The sequence below is a fragment of the Arvicola amphibius genome, chromosome 10 (genome assembly GCF_903992535.2).
Source record: "Arvicola amphibius chromosome 10, mArvAmp1.2, whole genome shotgun sequence".
Taxonomy (NCBI): Eukaryota; Metazoa; Chordata; class Mammalia; order Rodentia; family Cricetidae; genus Arvicola; species Arvicola amphibius.
The window spans coordinates 86,200,744-86,224,909 of record NC_052056.1 but is presented as its reverse complement, the minus strand read 5'-3'; the positions used below and the strand labels follow the sequence as shown (position 1 = coordinate 86,224,909).

The 24,166-nt window shown below is 45.1% G+C and overlaps 1 protein-coding gene across 1 annotated transcript in view; it reads left to right on the top strand.

Moving 5' to 3' along the window:
* Positions 1 to 24,166, top strand: part of Tmem132d (transmembrane protein 132D) — a 627,358-nt gene that overhangs the window by 271,700 nt on the left and 331,492 nt on the right. The window contains exon 3 of the mRNA XM_038346092.1: positions 23,423 to 23,569. Coding sequence (XP_038202020.1) covers positions 23,423 to 23,569 — 147 coding nt within the window. The remainder of the gene's footprint in view (positions 1 to 23,422; positions 23,570 to 24,166) is intronic.

Sequence of the window (24,166 nt, the reverse complement as noted above, 5' to 3'; positions counted from 1 at the left end):
CCTGTTCATACCATGTACCCATGTCTGACCAAGAGTCAGAGATTTGAAGTTAGCTGAGTATGTACCTGTCTCGCTCCATATCTTTATTTCTGTACACCAGGAGAGGATAACTGAGCTATGATGGTTAGGATTTGCTTCCATCAGATCGACCTGTAGGCAAGCAGGTAGGAGCATTTTCTTGACTGATGATTGATGTGGGAAGGCCCAGCCCACTATGAGTGGTCCCATCCCTAGGAAGATGGTAGTGGGCTGGGTGAAAAAGCAAACTGAGCAAGCCAAGAAGAGCAGGCTAGTGAGCAGTGTTCCTGCTAACATTCTCTGCTTCATTCCTACCCTGAGGCTTGTGTCTTGAATTCCTGCCTTGGCTTCTTCCATAACGAGCACCAGCTGTACGTTAAATTCTTTCCTTTCCAAGTTGCCTTTTGGTCATGATGTTTAACGCAGCAACAGAAAATAGCTATAATGATTATAAGACACATGGGTTCCTTTGGACTGTCTGTCAAAACAGTACCAGAGGTGAATTAATTCCTGTTAAGGCCTGCGCCTTGGTCAGGAAATGCTGAAGGAGGTGAGAAGATCAAAAGACTTTGAGTTGTTTGAAGGCTGACCCTAAATGTTCCATGTGGCTGCTTCTGGTTCTCACCTGGAACTACAGCCATGGTCACCATGCAGAACACTGGCCTGCGTTCTGAGGTGGCATCTCCACGTAGTGTGGTGACCTTGAACTTTGACCTGGGAATCTATAAACACCAAAGCAAGCTCGAGTTACAGGAGGAGCCCGAGGCTGGTCTACCCGTTCTGCCCTTATTCATCCGCCTGAGAGAACCATGCCACGGACCTGGCATGCGCTCTCATTCTTGACCATCGACACCCGAGGACAAGACTGGTTATGTCTGCAGAACGCCAAGGGGACTTCAGAGAGGAGAATCAATCAATTAAAAGCACAGCCGTCCCTTCTTGTTTATCACAGTGTCCATCTTCAGCTGCCTGTGTTTTCTTTGTGGTTTGCGACGGGCAGAGCACTTAGCTTTCAGCAGGTGTCATTACTGAGACTGGTAATGGCTGTGAAATCTTTACTTAAATGTGTGGGCTGTGGAGCGGCTGGCAGGCAGCTGGCAAATCACAGCATTCCGGCAAGGGGTCTGCTAAGTGCCCTGACGCGGGGGCCATCGAATGCTGCCTTGGAAGGGAGCTACAAGTTCTGTGCTCTGGTGTCTGTCGAGAGCCTGAAGTTCAGTGAGGGAAAGCCTTGCCAGAGGGGCGATCGTGGAGAAGCTGTTCCTCTCCTAAGATGACATTTTAGTCCCAGAAGCAGTGGAGCTAATGCCGTCCTCCAGTTCCCGGGATGGTTACTGTCAAAGGTTTTCACACAGACATAGGAGAATTGATATGTGAAGGAAAGCAATTCATGTTGGTAAGAATAGGCTCTTGTTTAAAACACACACACCACACACACACACACACACACACACACACACACACAAAACGGTGGACAGTACTTGAGATATAATACTTGAGAATGTCTTCAGGTATCTACAAAGATGTATTCACATGCATGTGTGCAATACACATCTTTTTTAAAATCAGGGTCTCTCAGCCTGAAACTTGCCAAGTTGTTTTGGCTACCTGACCCCTGAACCCGAGAGCTCCTCTGTCTCTGTCTCTCCAGTGCTGGGATCATAACCACCTGCTACTGCTTTTGGCTTCATACATGTGTCCTGGGGACCAAATACCTACACCCTGCACTGCACTGCTCCAGGAAAACCTTCTCCTGCCTTTCCTACCAACAAATAAACATAGAACCAACAGCAAGAATGAGGACCACTGGGTGTCTATTTGGTCCTGATGATGATTGAGACATTTTTTTCAGTATACACACATACACACACACACACACACACACACACACACACACACACACACACACCATTAAATGGGACACAAATACTGATGAAGCTTTTGACATCTAAAGAGTTGTCTACCTGGAATGGAAATCATAATTTTCCCATTAAAATAATGATATTTTAATCAATATATGTATTTAAATATATGTGTATATTTAAGAGCATTTCACTTAGCAGTGGAGTGTCAAGGATTAATTCAGGTGGCTCCTTGGCTCATCAGACAATCATAAGTAGGTGCAAGAAGAGCTATGTTAAGTGTTCATGAAGTAAAATTAATAAATAAATGCACAGTTACAGACTGTAGGGCTGACTACAGAGCATGAGAGAAGACAGGCCATGAGAAACTTAACCACAACTTGGGATTCCATGAACCACGGCTTTGCTCCAGCCATTGGCTTCACAGAAGGTTCTAGAAGACCATCTGTTGCCAGACAGTGCTAAAAGAGCTAATAGCCAGCTCAGAGGTATGATCTCCAGCCCAGAGTGGATGTGAAGGGGACCCTGCATCTGCCTGGCCTGCACCTAAGAACACCTGCTCCCACTCTCATGTTCTCTCTGAATTGGAGGGCACAGAGGCAGCTGAGTTGCCTTTCACGTCTCGATGGTCATGCAGAGCATTAGTGCCAGAATGGAGCCACCCAGCTGGACCAACACGCAGTCCTTCAACATCACTGACTGCTTAAGTGCGGATGTGGATGCTGTAAAAATGTAAAGAAACTGCATTTGCTCTGTGCATCCAAGATGTCAACAGCAGATGGGACATAAAATGACTGAACATACAGAAATAGAGTACAAGCATGGTTGGTCACCTTAGCCGGGGTCAGGAAAGGGGAATCATGGGTAGGTGGGCACAATTTTTCAATTACACAAGGTGGAACTGTTTACAAAGCTTCTGTGTGTTGTGGCGGCTACAGTTACTATGCACTAGAACTTATTAGGAGTGGAAATCCCAATGGTAAGTGTTTCTCTTACTCTGGGGGACTATCACAGAGTGCATAAAACTGGTTAAGTGATCAGTAACAGAGATTAATTCCTTACAGCTCTGGAGGCTGAAAGGTCCAAGGTGTAGGGACTGTAGTATCTTGCAGGCAGCATGGTGGCTGGCAGAGGACAGAAGGAAGAAGGCTGAAGGCATGGTTTCCAACTAGGAAACCCCTGTGATTGCTAACCCATCTCCTGAGGGCAGAGTGCTTCTGACTTTATCACCTCTTTAGAGACCCAGGTCTCACCACCAATGAATTAAGAATCAAGTTTTTATTATGGGATATTTGCGAGCATACTCAAGCCCTAGCAGGGCTCTTACCACAATAACATAAAACAGGTAAAATTTTAAGATGAATACAAGACAATAAAAAAACTTGCAAACGTTAGATGCTTTCTCTAACCTGAAGGACCGTCACTGGTCCTGTTTCAGGCTCATTTTGTAGGCTGGTTTTCTTTGCTTTATGTTTAAAAACCACTTATGAGTGAGTACATGTGATAATTGTCTTTCTGAGTCTGGGTTACCTCACTCGATATGATGTTTTCTAGATCCATCCATTTGTTATTTTTTTCTGCTGTGCAGGACTCCATTGTGTAAATGCATCACATTTTCCTTATCCATTCTTTGGTCTAGGGGCATTTAGGTTGTTTCCAGGTTCTGGCTATGACAAACAATGCTGCTGAGCACTTGTCCTTGTGGTATGATTGAGCATCCTTTGGGTATATACCCAAAAGTGGTATTGTTGGGTCTTGAGGAAGGTTATTTCCTAATTTTCTGAGAAATCACCATACTGATATCCAAAGGGGCTGTACAAGTTTACACTCCCACCAGCAATGGAGGAATGTTGCCTTTACCACACAACCTCTCCAGCATAAGTTGTTTTCAGTGTTTTTGATCTTGGCCATTCTTACAGGTGTAAGATGGAATCTCAGAATTGTTTGATTTGCATTTCTCTGATGGCTAAGAATGTTGAGCATTTCCTTAAGTATCTTTCAGCCATTTTAGATTCCTCTGTTGAGAGTTCTCTGTCTAGGTCTGTACTCCGTTTTTGATTGGATTATTTGTTCTTTTGATGACCAATTCTTTGATTTCTTCGTATATTTTGGAGATCATCCCTCTGTCTGATGTGGGGTTAATGAAGATCTTTTCCCATTCTGTAGGCTGTCGTTTTGTCTTGTTGACCGTGTCCTTTGCTTTACAGAAGCTTTTCAGTTTCAGGAGGTCCCATTCATTGATAGTTTCTCTCAGTGTCTGTGCTACTGTGCTCCCAAGTTCTTGCTTGAGTTCCTGCCCTGACTTCTTTTAGTCATGGACTGTGACCTGAAAGCTTCATCTAAAACACACCTTTTCTTCCTCAAGCATTTGGTTATAGTGCTTCACCAAAGCAATAGAAAAGCTAACCAGAACATTCTTCCATCACAGAAGTTCACTTTATAATTGCTTTTTCTTTGTGGTAAAGTAGCTGAGATCCCCAAACTCTCACAAAGCTTAGTGGGTTGAAAGAAAAAGGTGGTAGAGAGAAGGCTTCCTCCTAGTAGCTCCTGGGGACATCCTAGAGCTTCGTCTTTGGCAGTGTTTCTCAGCCTATGGGTCTCAACCCCTTCAGTGGTATAACAATCCTTTCACAGGGGTTGCCTAAGATACATGTTTTCATTATGATTCATAATAGTAACAAAATTTACAGTTATGAAGTAGCAACAAAATAATTTATGGTTGGGGTAACAATAACATGAGGAACTGGATTAAAGGGTTACAGCATTAGGAAGGTTGAGAACCACTGCTCTATGAGACTGCACCTCACCTTCAAACTGGAGAGAGAGAAAAGGCATGTTCATCTTCATTGGGTATAAGGCTGTTGCCAAAAGTGTGGAAACCACCACCACCCCACTGTCTTTGTGAAGGTTACTGTGTGTGGAGTATCCAGGGTAGTCAACTCAGGCATCACCTGGGTCCTTCAACAGTACACTTAGCCACTTGCCTTCCTGGGAGAATGACTGCTGCGGGCCATCACCCCATAATTGACTGGTATGTGCTACTTTTTGACTGGAGGTTGGTGTGGTCCAAACCTGGGAGTGATTTTTATAACACTCTATGCCCCATTTCTACGTCTTTCTTCTTTCCTGTTTCTTTTATTCTTTTCGAAACTCAAAGTGCCTTTGAAAACATGCAAACGGGAATGGCTCCTATTGAAATGTGAGACATCAAAATAGCCCCACAAAGAAAAGGCCACAGGATGAAAATGACCCTAAATGATACTAAAGTGTGTCAAAAGGCATCCGGACTGTGAGAAGGTCCTCAGCCTAATGACACGGTTGCAAAGCCAAAATCAGCCACAATGCAGGGGTCGCTTTAATATATATTAATGACAGAATTTTTTATCGCAGGCACTGGGGTGGGCAGATCATTTAGTAAATATACTGATAAAAAAAAACAAATAGAAAAATAAAGCTTCATTTACACTGAAATAAATTCTAGGAGTATCCACAGATTGATTTCCCTAAGTGGAATCATTTTTAATACACAATTAAACTTGAGCCAACATCATAATAGAGAAACAAATAGAGGATGTGAAGGTTTTTAAGGACAGAAAGAGATTAAAGATAGGAAAATAAAGAAAGGTAAGACAGCTCTCTATAGTCATAGTGTTAATGTCAGCAAATGTGGAGATGGGCAAATATTGTCGCATAGATGTAATGCTTTGAGTGAGAAATGCCCCCCACAGGCTCAGCTGTGTGGACACTTGTTTCCCCTGTAGGTGGTACTGTTTGGGAAGCAGAACCTTTAGGAGTTGGAGCCTTCCTGGAGGAAGTATGTCACTGGTCTGGGTGGGCTTTAGAGTTTATAGCCTTGCCCCACTTCCTGTTTGCCTTTGCTTTCTGCATGGGATTGAGTTGTGATCTGTCCACTCTCTATGCTGACAGCCATATCTCTCGTACCATTTTGCATTCTCCATCTGGAACCATAAGCCAAAATATACTCTTTTATCCATGAGCCAGTTTCAGCTGTGGTCTTTGATCACAGAAACAAAATGTTGCTAGTACAGCTATCCAAAGTACATCAAAAATGAATCTGCGAACCTGTGGGGCTGGAAGGATACTTCAGTCCCTAAAATGCTTATAAGAGAGGACCCGAATTGAACCCCAGGACACAAGTCAAAAATAAAAAGAAGCCTGGTGTGGTGGCACAAGTTTTCAGCCGTCACTCCTCGGGAGGTAGCAACAGATGAATCCCTGTGTCTCACTGGCCAATCAACATGGTCAAATTTCTGGATTTCAGGCCAATGGTGAGGCTGTTTCAAAACAAAGGCACATGATGCTTGAGGAACACCTGCCTCCAGTGCACACACAAGTTCAGTCACACACAAACATGCACACACACACAATTGTGCAAAAGCATCCTCACATACATGTACCCCCTCCACGTGCATAATTGACCCACATGTCTCTCTGACATGGCAGTCCTTTTGTCTACTGTTGGTTCTGTATTCTGGTTTCCTTTCTCTTGCGGTGATAAGACATTCTGACCAAAGGAAACTTAGTGGAAGAAAGGGTTTTTTTTTTTTGGCTTACAACCCTCCTGCTCCCCCAGACATGGTTTCTTTGTGTAGCCCTGGCTCTCTTGGAACCCACTCTGTAGACCAGACTGGCCTTGAACTCACAGAGATCTGCCTGTCTTTGCCTGCTGAGTGCTAGGACTAAAGGCAAGCACCACCACTGGCTGGTTTGGTTTACTCTGATGTCAATGTCCATCAGTGAGGGAAGTCAGCGGCAGGAAGTCAAAGGAAGAACTCGAACCACAGGCCTACTTGCTATTCCGCACATTACTCCAGCCAAGAGACTTACTTCACTATATGGCAGGGACTGTAAAGGAACTCTACTTACTGATTTCTCTCAGGCTAGCTTTCTTATACAGGCCAGGGCAACCTGCCTAAGGAGCGGTGCCACCTACAGTGGGCTGGGTCCTCCTGTATCAATGAACAACCAAGACAATTCCCACAGACAAGTCTAATCTGGGCCGCCGGTCCACTGATGCAGTCTTCTCTGTACTCCTTGGCTAGACCAAATTGATAGTTAAAGTTAGACTAGGAGACCCTAAAGCAAATACTCGGGAAGTGCACGTGAAGCATATATGAAACACTAGCCAGAATCCAGGACCGGAAACCGCCCACATCTCCACCAAGGTGGCCACTGAGTGGGCTTGGTTCTAATTTCATAAAACCAAGTTAGCACACACAACATGATTATTACTCTGTCAAATCCAGATGTCCACACATCTTACTCTCCCAGAGTATGCATAGCAAAGGAGAGGAAAGGTATGGACAGAAATCTGCAAGGAAAGAAGCGTTTCTCACAGTCGCATTCATTCTGATTTCATTATTTACAACATCCTGATATTTGTTCCATGAAAATACTTAATTAAAAGCTGTAGCTCCAGCTGGGCAGTGGTGGCGCACACCTTTAATCCCAGAACTGGGGAGGCAGAGGCAGGTGGATCTCTGTGAGCTCAAGGCCACCCTGATCTACAAGAGCTAGTTCTAGGACAGGCTCCAAAGCTACTGAGAGACCCTGTCTCAAAAAAACCAAAAAGAAAAGAAAAAGCTATAGCTCTCCCAAAGACATCCTAGAACATGTGTGTTTGCTGGCTGGCGTCCTGCTTTTTGTATGGAAAGTTTTCTTCAACCAATGTATGTTTAAGCAATTCCCTTCAAAAATTGATCATCTTGAGAGCAACAGAAAGCAGCCTGCAATTGTAGTAAGTGTGTGGTAAAAATTGAGGTTTGAGGCTCTTCACCACCAACAAAATTACGACTTATTCCAAACCCTGAATATCAGGCGAATCTTGGTCCCCTATGCACTGCAATGATCTGAGATCTGGGAGGTGGCCCAAGTTATAAAACCCTGCTGCTGGCACTGTCACCCAAGAGCTGCTTCTCTGTAAATATCTGTCCCGTTTTCTATGTGGAGATTATTGACTTGTCTAAATTTGGAACTCCAGAGGCAGATTTAAACTTCAGGCCTGTGTCTAATATCTGAGGCTGGAGGGCAAGCCAGTGTCTCGCTTGCTTTTGTTTTGTTGTGAGGGGTCAGAGCTGGTTAGTAATCATTTCAAGATGAACTGCGAAGAAAGTGAGAATTGATTCCTAGAGGCATTCTGCGTTTCAGATCCGATCTGCCTCAGGTCCTTCTGCTCTGGTCACGTAAGGATCGTAAATAGCTGAGAAACTACTAGGTTTTGGCAATCCCAGGCTCCAGAGTTTCCCAGGCCTGGGGACTACACTGGCAGAGCCAGAGACTCCCAGCTCCAGGCTTTGAAAACCAGTGGCCTACTGCTCTGGGCTTTGGAGCCAGAAGCTCATGGCTCTCTATCTGCAGCTTGGGGACTTGTTGCTCTGGACATTAATGACCATCTAGACCTCTGTAGCCATAGCTACTGAAGATGGACCTTGGTGGTGCAATGCTCCACTCCCTAGTGGCCAGTGTCAAAGCCCCCAGAACTACAGGGAGGGTAACCTTTGGCCCTCAGGGCTTGGCAGCCTGTGTACACCTCTAGTGACTGTAGTATTTTGTGTTTGTTACATCTTCTGCCCTTAGCCTTGACTGTCCTGTCTCACCTTCTCTCCATTTCCATCCTTTACTGTCCTTTATGTGTATGATCCCTTCCTGCTCCATCTCTTCTGGACCTAGAGAAGCTGGTTTGCAGGGAGTATTGAGGATGCTTGTAAATCTATAAGCAGCCTATTCACCTATAAGAGTAAGGGAGGTCAAGATCGTGATGGAGAAATCTACAGAGACATTGAACCAAGCTCATGGACAATCATGAACTCTAGACCCACAACTGTAGAGCTTCCATGACACAGAACAATGCCCTCCATATGTGGGAGATAGTGTAAAGCTTGGACTATCTGAGAGGATCCTGGCAGTCGGACTAGGATCTATCCCTGGCACATGAGCTTCTTGGAGCCCATTCCCTATGGTGGGATGCCATGTTCAACCTCCATGCTGGGGGAGGGCCTTGGTCCTGTCCCAGCTTAATGTACCAGACTTTGTTGACTTGCTATGGGAACCCTTACCCATTGGGAGGAGTGGATGGGGTATGGACTGGAGGGGAAGTGGGGCAGGCGGGAGGAGGGGTGGGTTGGAGAACTGTGGTTGGAATGTAAAATAAAGAAAAATGTAGAAGGAACGGCGGGCTGCTTTCTGCCACCCGGCTAGCTTTACTCAAAATAATTACACGGAAACTGTATTCTTTTAAAACACTGCCTGGCCCATAGTTTCAGCCTCTTATTGGCTAATTCTCACATCTTCCTTTAACCCATATTTAGTAATCCGTGTAGCACCACGAGGTGTGGCTTACCAGGAGAGATCTTAACCTGCATCCATCTCGGAGAGGAGAATCATGGTGACTCACTATGGCGACTGCCTGAAGCGTCTCCCCAACTCTCCCAGAATTCTGTTCTATCTATTCCGCCTACCTAATTTTCTGTTCTCTTAAAGGGCCAAGGCAGTTTTCTTTATTAATTAACCAATGAAAGTAACATAGACAGATAACTCTCCTCCATCATTTCCCCTTTTTCTGTTTAAACAAAAAAGAAAGGCTTCAACTTTAACATAGCAAAATTACATATAACAAAACAGTTATCAAGCAAGTATTACAGTTACAATATTTAGATTTATTTTATCTTTTATCATAACTAAGGAAAGCTATAACTATCTATTTATTCTTCAACTCCATCAAAGACTCCAGAAGGATATAATATTACCTAAGTAAACAAGTCATTTGCAACTTTCAAACTCTAGAAATGACAGAGACAACTCGCTGCCTGGACAGTCACCCAAAGTTCCTCTGTACCGTTGGGGCATCCATCTTCGGCCTACAGGCCCATAAGTATCCAGCAGACATTTCCATGAAGCAGGAAATTCCAAAGACAGTTCAGTCACTTTCTGCTGTGTCCTGCAGAATGTCTCGCAGACTCTTTCATGAATCAGGAACCCAGAAGGAACATCTCACCTTTAGGCAAGTTTAGCAGTCCTCTCTCTGTGGGTTCTTTATGTCCAGTTTATGCAATAGTCCAGGCAAGAGCAGTTTCTTGCCCAAATGGCTAACAAACTCCATAAGTAGCCTCTTCGATGCCCATCTTCCTCTCGAAGTAGATTGGTGCTGCCAGGAGCAGACGTGTCTCATTGTCATGAAAAACCCTAAGTTATTAAAACATTAAATGCCATATTCTGCAGTCTTTGAAAGATATGAAGAATGCCTATCTGAAATATATGAAGAATGCCTATTTAACTAAAGTATATCTCTATATATCTAGAAAATCTAACTAACATGACTACAAGCTTAACTATAATCGATGATTATCCATTAACAACCTATATTTCCTAATTATACATTACAGTTTTTAAAATGAACTACACAATCAAAATAGCTTAATCAAGATCAGAAATACATATACATATAACAAATTGACCTTAAAATCCATACCATTGCAAATTATTCATCTCTATATCATATCCCCCTTTAAATGTAAAAGAACATTTATAAACAATATTTGGGAAAATGGGCGCAGTTTTTTCTCTCCAAACTGCTTCCTGCTGAATGGGGGCGCTGTTAATCAGATCTTTCATGGTGTAACCTTTGTGCCAGGTTCATCTCAGTCGGCAGTAGAGTGAAGTAATTTTTTTGAGGGTGTTCACAGCAACCTTTCAGGAGGGCGTGGTCTATCATATCATATTGGAATAGAAGCAATCCACAGAGTCTCGTCCTCTGTGAAAACAAAAGAAGAAACTCTTTTCCAAAGCATCATGTTCTTAGATCCAAATCCTGAAGTCATACCGTTAAGATGTCCATTCTGGTCTAGCCTGGCAGCCCATATAATGAAATGTCTCTCTGTATTTAGCTCCTTTACAGTCAAAAATTTCAAAGAAAACACAATAAAATACATCATCCAGACTCTCTGTGAATTTTCCATTTTTACGTGGCTTATTTTCACTCTATCACTTTACTTTATTCTGTCTCTTTAAAGACTTTACCCTTTTTTTAGGCATTAACTTTATTTTTTATATTTTCTTCTTCTCTCTCAAGCCTACATACATTCATCCAACATTGTGACTCATTTAAAAGTCTTTTATGTCTGAATCTGTCCTATTGTGAATCTGTAATTTTTTTACTATCCAGGAGCACTTCTTAAAAGGTTAAGCACTTCTTAAAAACTTAAGTTGCACCATGTAGAGGTAATACGGTACGGCCTGTTTTCAGCCAAGTCTAAACCTTAACTGCTCTGTTATCATGGTAATTACAATAGATCCTGCCTGAAATCAGCACAATTCAGCATGGCGGAGCAGAGCCAGAGCCGCTCCTGCCTCAGTCATTTGGTGCCCCTGAGCCGCACACAGTCCCAGGCACACAGCAGTCCACATTGGAGCCGCACTCAGCAGTTTAATTCTGAGACTGTGCCTGCAGCACAGAAACTCTTTTCATCCAAGTTACAGCCAAATCTGATGGGCAGAGCACCGCGCAGTCTTAAAACATCTCTCTATGGCGGCAGAAATCCGCCATGTTCTCCTGCTCACCTAAGCCTGATTCCGCCATCTGCCCAGGTGCAGGCAGGGAGCAGGGAGCCATCGGCCGGGTCTCAGTGCACTCTCCTTCCTATCCCAAGCGGGAACACAAATATCCAGGCCCATAAAAGCCATTGAAATGCTTTATAGCCAGAGTTTGCACTGGCGGCACAGCACCAGGAAGCCGCGTTTTAAAATGACTCAGCGTTTTCTCTGCCGCTATTGCCGAAACAGGAAATCTCTCTACGGCACGTCCAGGCAAACAGCAAAAAGCTGTGTTAAACTCTCTCTCTCCTTTATTTAAAGCCCTCTCAGGTTTTTAAGTGGATTTAGCCACCACATTGGAGCACCAATCTGTAGAAGGAAGCGGCGGGGCTGTGTTCCGCCACCTGGCTAGCTTTACCTGAAATAATTACACGGAAACTGTATTCTTTTAAACACTGCCTGGCCCATAGTTTCAGCCTCTTATTGGCTAATTCTCACATCTTCCTTTAACCCATATTTAGTAATCTGTGTAGCACCACGAGGTGTGGCTTACCAGGAGAGATCTTAACCTGCGTCCATCTCAGAGAGGAGAATCATGGAGACTGCCTGAAGCGTCTCCCCCTCTTTCCCAGAATTCTGTTCTGTCTACTCTGCCTACCTAATTTTCTGTTCTCTTAAAGGGCCAAGGCAGTATCTTTATTAATAATGAAAGTAACACATAGACACTCCTCCATCAGAAAAAATAAAAGAAATTTAAAAAAAAGATGTAGCGAGGAGCTGGGAGATGGCTCCATGGGTAGAACTCTTGTTGTGTAACCACAGGGTTCTGAGTTTACATCCTCAGCACTCATACCAAAAGCTGGGCATGGCTTTATGGACCTATGTGTCCCAGGCTCTGGGCAGGGACAGGAAGATTTCTGGGGCTTGCTAGCCTTCCTTCTTAGCCAAAAACCAGTAAGAGAACCTGTCTCCAGGGAATAAAGCAGAGAGTGAATAGAGACAGTGTTGTGGGACAATGGTCTGTACCCTGTCACTTGTATTTTAAGTAAACACTGATTGGTCAGTAGCCAGGCAGGAAGTATAGGTGGGGCAACCAGGAAGGAAGTAGAGGCCGGGCAAGGAGAACAGGAGAATTCTGGGAAGAGGAAAGGTTATTCTGTAGTTGTCACCCAGATGCAGAGGGAGCAAGATGTGACTGCCTTGCCGAAAAAAGGTTCCAAGTCACATGGCTAACACAGAGAAGACTTATGGGCTAATATAAGTTATAAGAGTTAATGAGAAGCCTGAGTCAATAGGCCAATCAATTTACAGTTAATGTAGTGCTTCTTTTGGACTAAATAATTGTGGGACCAGGCAGGACAACCTCTGTCAACAAGAAGGGCACCTGGCCTTCTCTTCTGGCCTCCACATTCATACATACTCTCACACACCTGCATTTGCTTGTGTGCCCACATACATATACCATGCACCTTATATATCAAACTTAAAACTTAGTGGTGAAACATTTGAACAGTGTGGTAACCATCTTGGTTATGCTCAGTTGCCTGGGAGAGACTCAAGGAGGGATTACTGATTTTAGTTCAGGGTTTTGGAGGGTTCTGTCTCTCACAACAAGGAAGGCATGGTGGAATATCTCATGTCATGGTGGACAGGACGGGAACAGAACAAGATTTAGCCCTTATACACACATCTGTGACCCACTTTCTCCAAGTCCCTGTCTCCTTTACCACAGTAAGGCCTTTCTATTATTGATATGTAAGTGTGTTAATCTGTCAATCAGGTCCTCATGATCTGATCACTTTCCCAAGCTCATAAGCTGTCAATCAAGGCCCAAACATGAGCCCCTGGAGGTGTCTTCACTTTCAAGCAATAGCAAATAACCTTCTGAACTGCTGGGTGGTGGTTTCTATAGGGACCAGGGTAATTTGTTTGTTTGCTTGTTTTTCCCTATTCCTGTCACCAGACAGAGAGCAAATCAAATGAGAGGCAGCCTTGAACCTGTCTGCATGTTTCCCTCTGCCCACCATAGCTTCTTGGCATGAATGTAAGCAATAAGCCACGGACATTCTCTATAGTACCTTCACTCCCAGCCCTTGGCAACAACCTACAGGGGACATCAGCATCATACCTGTGTGTACACATGCATACATACACTCTCTGTGTCTGTCTCTCACTCGTTCTAGAATGGTTGGGATATGGCTTCCTCTCTGTGCATTCCCAGTGCTGTGGAAAGCACTTGGAAGCCAGATGGGTCTCAGGAGGTGTCCGTTGAATGGCTCACTGCATGACCAAGCAGAAGAATCACAGCTTGGTTCCTGGCCCTGCTCACACATGCCACTGTCCTCTCTAGACAGTGTATTCTGTTGGGAGAGGGGAGTCGCCTCTCATCAGCATCCACATTGTGGCATTGACAACCCTCTCCATCCATCTCTGTCACGTCTCCCCTGAGCTAAGGCCAGAAGAGAAACAGACCTTTGACCATGTTATTTGCCCTGAGTTGTGAGGAGAAAAGCTGGGCCCGGGAGCTGTAAGGCTGCAGGAAGCTCTAAGCTCTGGTGCAGCCTGAACAAGTCAGTGATCACTATACTGGCAAAGGAAGCCACTTGGCATATGCTGGGACTGCAGAGGCTCTGACACCCAAGAGACATCAGGGGTCTTCCAAGCAGGCAGCTGGCCTGGGAGGGAACTTCATACCACAGAGGCCCGGCTGCAGTGTTCTGTGGCTGGGCTTTCCTTCACTGGATATTCCTTTCCTGAGTTGGTCGGCAGCCAGGCAGCTCTCTGCATCAGGCTTGTTTAGTTACCTTTGGAGCTGATAAAGAAACCGGAACCATCTGTGGTCACAGCAGCATGCCTCATTCACAGCCATAACATACAGATGCCCACGATGCACGGGGCTTAACTTACGGAGGTCCCATTTATACTATACTACCTTTGACCAGAACCCCCCTGGTGGTGAGTGTTCCAGTTGATGCCCGTGTGACCAATCTGGGTTTTGTCCTAATTATATAGAATTATAGATAGTGCATGAATCAAGAGGTACGTGGGAGAATGGTCACTAAAATGTTACTAGTGAGGGTGTCGTCATGGACATTCAGTTGTTTTCTTACTTCTTAGTTCATTCATTAACTGGCTCATTCATTCACCCATCTGACACACACACACACACACTATCTCTCTCTCTACACACACACACCACACACATATACACACACTCTCTCTATATATATACACACACACACATATCGACACACTGATGGACTAATAAAGTCTCAGAAGTGACTGATAGCATTAAGCTGATTCTTTCAGCATGACTATGTTTGTGCACCAGGACCAGCTGGCAGAATTCTGGGAAGGTGGCACAGTAGCTGAAATTAATGGGAAGATGGTCACAGCAAAGGTTTAGTGGCAGCCTGAACTTGGAAGGTCAATAAAACTGCCTTATGAATAAGGGCGTGGGTGGGCTCCAGCCTGGGATGTCTCCCTGGATTTCACGGCACGGGCTCTTTGGGTTTAATTAATCCACGCTTTACCCACAAGTTGTGCAGTATGGGACTTGGCTAGTGAGAAGCTATATCTTTCTGGAAGCTACACTCCCTTCAGAAACTACAATCCTTTTCTGACCACAACTTCTCCTGATGACACACCTGTTTCTATTCTTGTCTCCATCCCCCTCAGGCATGGGGTCTTTCCTTCCTGGTGAATAAATCCTTCTTGGGCTTTGGCTTTTTCCTTCTTAACCTCTAGCAGGTAGCAACTGTCTGACAGCCAGGTGCTATGAACTTTTCTGGATGCGCCTCCCCCACCCCCATTGCTGTGAAGAGACACAATGACCATAGCAACTCAAATAAAGAAAAAACATTTAATTGGCGAGGCTTATATTTTCAGAGGTCTAGTCCTTTATCGTCATAGGGCAACATGGTGCTGGGGAAGGAGGTGTAAGTGGGGAAGAAGCTACATCTTAACCCGTAGGCAACAGGAAGTGAACTCAGATACTGGACATGGCTTGAGCACCTATGAGACCTCAAAGTTCACCTCTGCGGTAACATACTTCTTCCAACAAGGCCATACCTACTTCCAACAAAGCCACACCTCCTAATAGTACCACTCCCTATGAGTTTATTGGGGCCAATTACATTCATACTACCATATTGCCTTTACTCTTGCTGAGAATGGAACACATAGATCCTGCAGTGGGGTTTGGGCTCCATCTCAGCATGTACCAATGCCCCATATGGTAACGGAACATCTCTCTAATGCGTGTGCATCCTGGGGATGTGCCAGAGGGCTCTTAGGAACGAGAGAATAGCCATTACTTCTCAACATATTTATTTTTCATCTGAACACTTTTGATTTTTGCCTGTGATGTGTTGTGTGTAGTACACAGTATTTCAATAGTGCAAGTGCCAGCTTCATAAACACATATGCCGACGTCAACACTGCACATTCAAATATGTTTCCTGCTGGAGAACATGCTAGTGTTGATCACTCTGGTCTCTCTCTCCCGTCTGTGTCTGTCTTAGCTGCGTGCATAAATTGGCATAGCCCTTGTATTAGTTACTTTTATGTTGCTGTAATAAAGCACCGTGACTAAAAGCAACTTATGGAAGAAAGACTTTATACTGGCTATTGTTCCGGTGGGGGAAATCTTCATGATGGTGAGGATGGCGTGGCAGCCAGAGCGGGAAGCTGACAGATCATAATTTCAATCACACAGAAAGCAGAGATCAAACGGGAAGGCCATATGTTCTCAAAACCTACCTCCAGTGAAATACTTCCTCCAACAAGGCTTTACCTTCTAAATGGTTCTGCTAACCTCAAACAGTGTCAATTATGTGAGCCTGTTGGGGAGATTTCTCATTCAAACCACCACAGTTTCCAAGTCGGGATGGAAGAGGTGTAGTCAAGACTTTCCCTGTGGTCTAAGATCTGGCTCTGTGCCACTCCAAGGGAACATGAGAGCATGGGGGCATGACTCCCACAGGATGGATAGTGGTGTCTGGGAAGGCTCATGCCTGTTGACCAATGTCAAGACAGAGCAAGGACTGAACATTATATAACCAGCATGTAACATGTAGTCAGCTTGCTCAGCAATTAGAAGTAGACTGATTACCAATGGGGTACCTGTCTACCACCACTCAGAAAATGGAACTTATTTTATTCTTGGCCACTATTAATGAGAGAAAACAAGGGACAGGAAACATTTCCAAAAATTCAGCATGGTATCTACTGGTGTTTGAACTGAGGAGTGTGTTCTCCTACATTGATCAGGAGGCCTGCACAGCATCCATCCTGTGTTTGGTGTCCAGCTATAAGCAGTGTCTGTGCTGTTCTGCAGACAGGAGAGCCTCGTGCAGCTGTGGGTGCTGGGTGCTGGTGTTTAGCTGGACTTGGTGCCCTAGGAGATGAAGCTCTGGAAAGGTTTTTATCTCTTGGATCTCAGGAAAGGGTGCTTCTGGCAAGCCTTCTCTCTTGAACAGGAGGCAGCCTGGAGGCCCATTTCTTCCTTCCATTGTCAGATTCCAGAGAATCCTAGAGCAGCTTGTGGATCGCAGACAATGTTAGGGTGTTCATCCCTGCTTGGCAAAGTATTAGTTTCTAGTTCCAGAACATTCCTCTGAAAATGTGCACTGTATTTGTAAGCCACCCAAGGTTTTCCTCTCAATGCTCTGAACTCTGTGTGCACCAAACTTGTGCCAGAGTCGCACCCCGCCCCAGGCCCCTTTGTCTCGATTTTCTCCTTCCATTTCTTCTTCTCCTCTCCTCCTCCATCACACATATATGCACTCACAAATTTTAAATAAATCTCACAAGGAACAAAAATACTCAAATTTCTCCTTTTGAGCCTAATTGACTTCTCTTTCATTCCCTTCTAACTTCCATTCTTTTTGTGCCTCTTTTATTGAGCACGCTGACACTTTATTTTTGGTTGTTGTTTATCATTGAGACAGGGTTTCTCTGTGTAGCTTTGGTTCTTGTCCTGGAACTAGCTCTTGTAGACCAGGCTGGCCTCGAACTCACAGAGATCCACCTACCTCTGTCTCCCAAGTGCTGGGATTAAAGGTGTGTGACACCACTGCTCAGCTGTACACAGGTACTTTTTAATAATCCACGAGTCAAACCATTCATGAATGTGCCTGCATTGAGTGCCCACTGGTGGGCTTCTCTGCAGTAGTGGAGCTGTGTGCAGCGGTGCAGGGGGATTTAGCTCTGCGTGTGGTCTCTAGGACGCAAGACACATTTAACTGAGGTGGAAATCCTAGCTCTCCTTGGGCAACATTGCAGGCAGGTTCAATAGCCAGGTGGGAACTGGCTTCCCAGATGCCTTTGCACCTGTAACCACATGTGGCCAAGATGGTAGATGCTTTCAGTAGACTGTGAGTGCACCTGCGTTTGCGCTGCCCATCTGCCCTGCTCTGTTCTTTGCCACTTGCCTTTTTCTTAATGGCTGGGGTGCTCATGACAGAGGTGCTGCAAAGCATAGGCTGGAAATGGCAGGAGCAGGATCTGCTTTGATCCTCGAATATCGGAGTGGATCAGAGGCACCTACCACCAAGAAGGCCAGCTGTGAATTTCTCAGCTATAGTAGAGAAATGCAATGGCTTCTTTCAAAGCAAGCCTATTTTAGGGGTAGATGACAGCACCTCAGTCAGCCTTAGGGCAGATGAACTAATCACCTCTGGTCCAGTTCAGAAAGGCACTTGGTGAGAGAGTGGTGGTTGTTTCATAGTCTAAAGGACAGCCTGGGAGAGCTAGATTTAGAGATATTTGCATAAATTAATCCCAGGTGAATTTGTATATGCAAATGACAGGGGCCATTTGTACATGCTAGTGCTGGGGGATAATTTGCACATATTAATTCAGGGCTCATTTACATATGTTAATACCCGAGGCCTGTTGCATATGGTATGTTAAGGGACAACCTGTATATGGTAATATTAGGGAACAGTTTGCATATGTTACTATTAGAGGACTGTTTGCATGTCTTGACCTCAATAGAATGGATCACTTGCAGATGTTGAGGCTAAATGATAATTTGCATATGATAATGAAAGTCTTATTTGCATATGTTAATGTCATAGACTAGAGAGAAAGAAGCAAGGTGGCAAAGAGAGAGAGAAATAGGAGGGTTATCAGGGCCCAGTGCTTGGTAAATTCCTAGAAGAGGGCTTTTGGGTAGGTTGACTTGGGTCAACTGTCAACCTTTTTTATAAGGTGGTGGACAGATACTCTGAATGCAGAGTCTAGGATGAGACCCAACATTGACAGGGGACAGAGGCTGGGATGTGGAGGAGCAAATGGAGGTAAAACATAACCACTATGCCCCAGGGTTTGTTGTCCAGGCTGCCAGCTAGTCCTGGCTATATCAGTTAAGTTCCTGAGTCCTGTGTTTGAGGCAGTGTGGGTATACATGTGCATATGCTATATACATAATACATACATCATACATAATGCACATGTCTAGACTTTACAGCTTATTCTATTATGTTTTAAAAGCACACCATCCTCTAAGCCCAAGCAGGTTTGTCTGTATCAGTCTTCGCTGGCATGGGCATACTCTGGGGAAAATTATGGCTTTCCCGCTCTCACCGTGGTGGATGTGTTATTAGATGTAAATCTACGGTAAAGTGTCTTCAGAAATCAAGTGCTGTGTTTATCGCTGGTAATGAGGCTGTCAGGGTAACCTGTATTTATGGAACCACAAGTGGGTTATAAACTTCCATTAATGACTATAACGAACCCACTTGTCATAAACAAAGAAGGAACTAGCGTTTGGTTCAGACCCAGTGATGCCAATCTCCACGGGTTCTAAGAACTGCCTGCTATGAGCTTCTACACGCCGCCACTTGCGACTCTCGAAGGAATGTTTCAGAATGATTAACGCAGGCGCACCATGTTCTGCAAATACTACGGACCTATCTCCAAGGAGCAGGTGGCTAACCTTGCATTTATTTGTACGTGATTCTCACACATAGCGCGGGCCTCCACCATGCAAACAAACATCTCTTTCCACTCTGTGACAGACTCACGGGCTGTGTTTGTATGTGTGTGCACGTGCGCGCGCGTGTGTGTGTTTTCTCAGCAAAGTCCTTCTGTTTGTGAGAGAGGCAAATCCAGTGTTCTGCTACAAACCTTAGAAAGAATTTCTTCTTCAAAACCACTGTAGCTATAGAAAACTTGAGATCATTCATGGATTAAATAAATAACCCTGTACATTCGAAAGACCACTCACTGAGAAACATCATCCAAATTCTAAATGACCTACTTAGGAATAAAATCTAAACAAAATACGAGCCCATTATATGTCAGCAAAGGCCTAGGTACCAATGCCTTCCACATAATAAAAAGATTGCCAAAGAGAGGCTGATGACCTATTTATTTAAAGAAAATTTGATTCAATAAAATTCCAGCGCACAGTAATTGGGGCAGCCTCTGTAATCCATACTGACATATCTCGAAAGAATAGCTGTCCACGGCGAATGAAGTTTTATACCAGTAGATCTCTGTGTGTGCCACACTGCACAGATACATCCGGAGACCACACACTGACCTCAGAGGTTTTCGGTTATTTCACCTTGCTTTTGAAATAGGGTCTCTCAGTACCCAGGACTCACTGATTTGGCCAGACTGGCCGACAAGCAAGCCCCAGTGATCTTCCCATCTCCGCTTCTCCAACACTGGGATTCCAAGTGCTTTCCTCTGTGCAGAGCTTTAAACGCTGTGGCTCAAACTCATGCTTGCCCAGCAAGTACGTTCTGCATTGAGCCATCTCCCCAGCCCTGTCACCAGCATGCCCGAATGCCTGTAATTTACTCGAGTTTGCACCAAGCAGAAGCCAAAACTTATTTAACAAGAGATTATCCTGACTACACAGGCTTGTACATAAAACCTCACCTTTATGAATGGATGATCCAAAACACCTGCTAGTATAGTCATTTGAAATGCAAAACATGGGCTGGGATGTCACTTGGTGATAGAGTGCTTGTCAAGCGTGCATAAGGCCCTGGGGTCACATCCCGACTCCAGAAGAAACAAAACTCCCACAAAGTACATTCATTTCCCTCATGGAAGCAATGCTATCCATGATAATCCATTTCTAAAACTCCTAGTTTTAGCACCCAGGGCTGACCATAAGTCATCAATTTCTCCTGTTGTAGACTAACTGTGAGTACTAGGGTTGTTCCTATTATATTATTAGGATTAAAGGAGCTGGAAAGCGCCAGATGGGGGCATTCAAATCTAACCTCTAGGCAGAACTATGTTTATTGAATTAAAAAAAAATAAGGGGGCGTCTCAGATCTTACCTATATGGATGCATGAGGAAAAATTTCCCATAGGAAGCATCTGGCTGTAGCCTTTATAGGGAAGGAAATGATTCCCATAGACCATATGGGGATCTGGGAAGTGTAGTCTTTCAGTAGGAGATGCCCAGTCCCCAAGACCACCTATCAGTCCAATAACTCATTAAGCAGATTCAGAGGGCTTGCCTTGTAGTTATGTGTGTGTCTCAGCTTTATGTCTCAAAAAGCACACAAACTATAGTAACCAGAGGGGAAAAGGACATGGGCCATATCCAGAGGAAGCCAGGTACAACTTCCCAGAATCCTTGCCCTGTGAAGCCACACAGCACGACTCTAGCTCCCCCAAACAAACAGTTGTGCAATGTTGTATGCAGCACTGAACACTAAGAGGAGTGTACCTCAGCCCAGAAGTGCAGGATTCTACTGGGGACTAGTCCCATGGTGCCCTCTGTCCAGCAGGCTGCCAATATTCCTGGCCCTTCTAGACCTAGCTGCTGCATGTGAATCATGTTGTCTGTGTAGTGTCCACCCTGGAGTCCCACTGTTCTCAGCTGAGGAATGGGGAGAACTCTCCCAGGATCCTATTCCCAGTGCCACTGAAATCTTTCTGACGGCCTTCCAGGAGCATGGTCACCTCATGTCCTCTCCTGCAGAGTGTGTGTAAAATTGTCTCCAATAGAAGTAGAAATACCTAAGGAAAGGCATGTCTCGTCTTCTATGCCCCATTCCTTGAGGATTTCAGAGGTGCAGACAGGAACTGGGGGCTCCTCTTCTGATCACGTGAGTGTAAGGCAGAGCATGTGACACAGACTGCCGCCAGTCTCCCCAGGAGACTAGAAGCGTCCAAGCATCCCTTGGTGCTTCAGCTTCTAAGCCCTTTTTATTCTCCCCAAGGATTCGGAAAGGGAAGACACAGTAGGAAACACGCTTTCTCCAAATCTACAAGGCAGTTTGTAAATCAAACTGTGAAAATTACTGTGTTGTCCTTTTGCCTTTGCTCATCGCATGTAGGCTTTTTCCTTTTGAAATTTCTTAGAAAGAAATAAGGGCCTGCATGCAAAGAGGACCTCCGTTATCCATCTTCAGGGCAAGGGCAGGGGTGTTTGCACTTTGCAGAAAAGCCTGTGGGACCATGTGGCCCCTTCTATGATGGAGGAAGGGAAGAGGGAGGGAGAGATGATAAATGGGGTCTCAGATGGAAGATGAACTACCTTGTTGAATGTGTCCTTGGCCAAATCACGAGTAGATATTGGGTAGCACGACGCAAGCCAACCAACTCTGTGTGAGTAGCAGAGACTATGAATATATTCACTTTCATCAGCTCTAATAGCGGGAGTTCACAGTGATACAGGGAGAACCGAGAGTGCTGTCCTTCCTGCAGCTCAAGGCCTGTTCCTCTACTCTGGAGCCATGAAAGAGAGAAGATTTCCCGTGGTAACTGACCTAGTAGGGTATTTGAGGATGAAATGTTATAGAACTATAACATTTAGAATAGCACCCGGTTGGTGGTAAGTGATCCAGAGGACAGAGGATCATGAGGAACGTGGTGGTGGTGATGAAACAGGTGGCAGTTGTGGTGATGGCGATAAAGGTGGATGTAGTGGTGATGGTGATGAAGGTAGGAGGTGTGTTGGTAATGGAGAGGTTGTAGTGTTGTTGAGGGTGAGGGCTTCGTGGTGGTGATGATGAAGAAGATGGGGATTGTGGTGATGATGCTGAGGCTGTGGCGATGATCAAGATGGACATCGTGGTGATGAAGAGAGAGGTTGTGGTGGTGATGATGGAGATTAGGAATGTAGTGATGATAATGGTGAAGCATACGGTCATGATGATGGAGGGAGGTTTGTCATGATGATCATGATGATGGGATGGTGGTGATGAGAAGAAGAAAAGATGATGATGATGATGATGATGATGATGATGATGATGATGATGTCCAGGATTGTGGCGGAGACGGGGGTTGAGGTGATGGTGGTGATGCTGGTGATGGAGGTCATAGTTGTGATGGTGGTGATGGAGGTCATTGTGGTGATGGTGAAGATGGGGTTCGCAGCTCTGATGATGATGATGGAGGCTGTGGCTGTGGCAACAAAGATGATAAGACTGTCAGGAAGGAGCAGAAACATAGAGGTTGGCTAGCCCTGTTCAGCCCAGCACCTCTAGGTGCAGGGGCCCACGAACATCCCCTCACCTGTCTGAGCCTCGGTGCTTCTCTGTGGGAAAATCAGGTGCAGTGCTTGGTGTTCATATGGTCTGCTGCTCAGGACCCTCCCCCTGCAGGTGCTCCCCCCTATGAATGTTACCTCTCTATATTTGGCTTGCTTCCGGTTCTCATTTTGGTTTTCTCGCCATAAAGGATTCCAGGTAGGTTTGAGTACTGTTGTTTTGTCTGTTGTCTTTTAATTAATAGAGACATTCCATTGCCAGATGTAACAGATGTTCGCTGAAGGCCAGCATATTTTCCTAGCTCCTTCTGTAAAAGTAGGGATGACTGAGGCCTGAGGTGGGGAGGGGTACTAGGACAGATAGATAGGAAGGTGGCTACAAATTTGTGTTTCAACCTAATTCCCCATGAGTTCATCCCTGCAAAGCTCCAATGTGCAAATGCTTACCATGTCCCTGGTACCACTGCTGATCTGGATTTTGGGTGTCTCAGGGCTGTCTCAAACATATACTTCCTGTCTCCAACAGGGCCAAGGTTAAGAAAGGAGTGAGCATCATTGGGGTGAGAGCCAGCAGCCCTGCCATCTGGGATGTCAAGCAGAGCTCAGAATATACTGGGAAGTATGCACCAGCTGTCATAATTTGTCAGAAGAAATCGGCTGGCTCAGAGAAGAGGTGAGTCCCACCTGGCCTGCACTATGCTCGGAGTCTCTGCCATGGTGGCTTCCTATCGCTCCGAAGTTGGCCAGCTGACTCCATTGTGATTTGTATGTGATGTGTGCAATCTGTCATTACTGTCTCCAGGTAAAATAGGTGGAGTCTTCCAGATGGGGGACTGCGGGGGTCCTGTTCATAGTGGACCCACATAGGACCATAGAAACTTTACCACGTGCCAAGGGCCTCTCCATGCAGTGGCATCTAACAGTAATTGAAGTTGACACTTCTTTCAGTTCCTATCAGAGGTATCAGGATTGTGAGGTTATCTCTTACCACGTGAGTATTTCCACGTGTGTTAAACACGGGAGCATTCACTCTTTTGCAGGCAGGGTGTATGTAGCCACCGTTCCGGGGCCGATGTCAACGTAATGCATATGATTGTATTTGTGCACAGGCACTTTCTGATGGAACAGTGAGCCACCTGCTGTGGAATTACAGGCAATCGTGAATCACTCTAGGGAGAAATTAAAACCCGGATCTGCCTCTGATAGCCACCAAATTAGAAACCGGCAATTCACAGCTGGGCAAAGAACGGCTTGGCGGCTTAGGACTTCT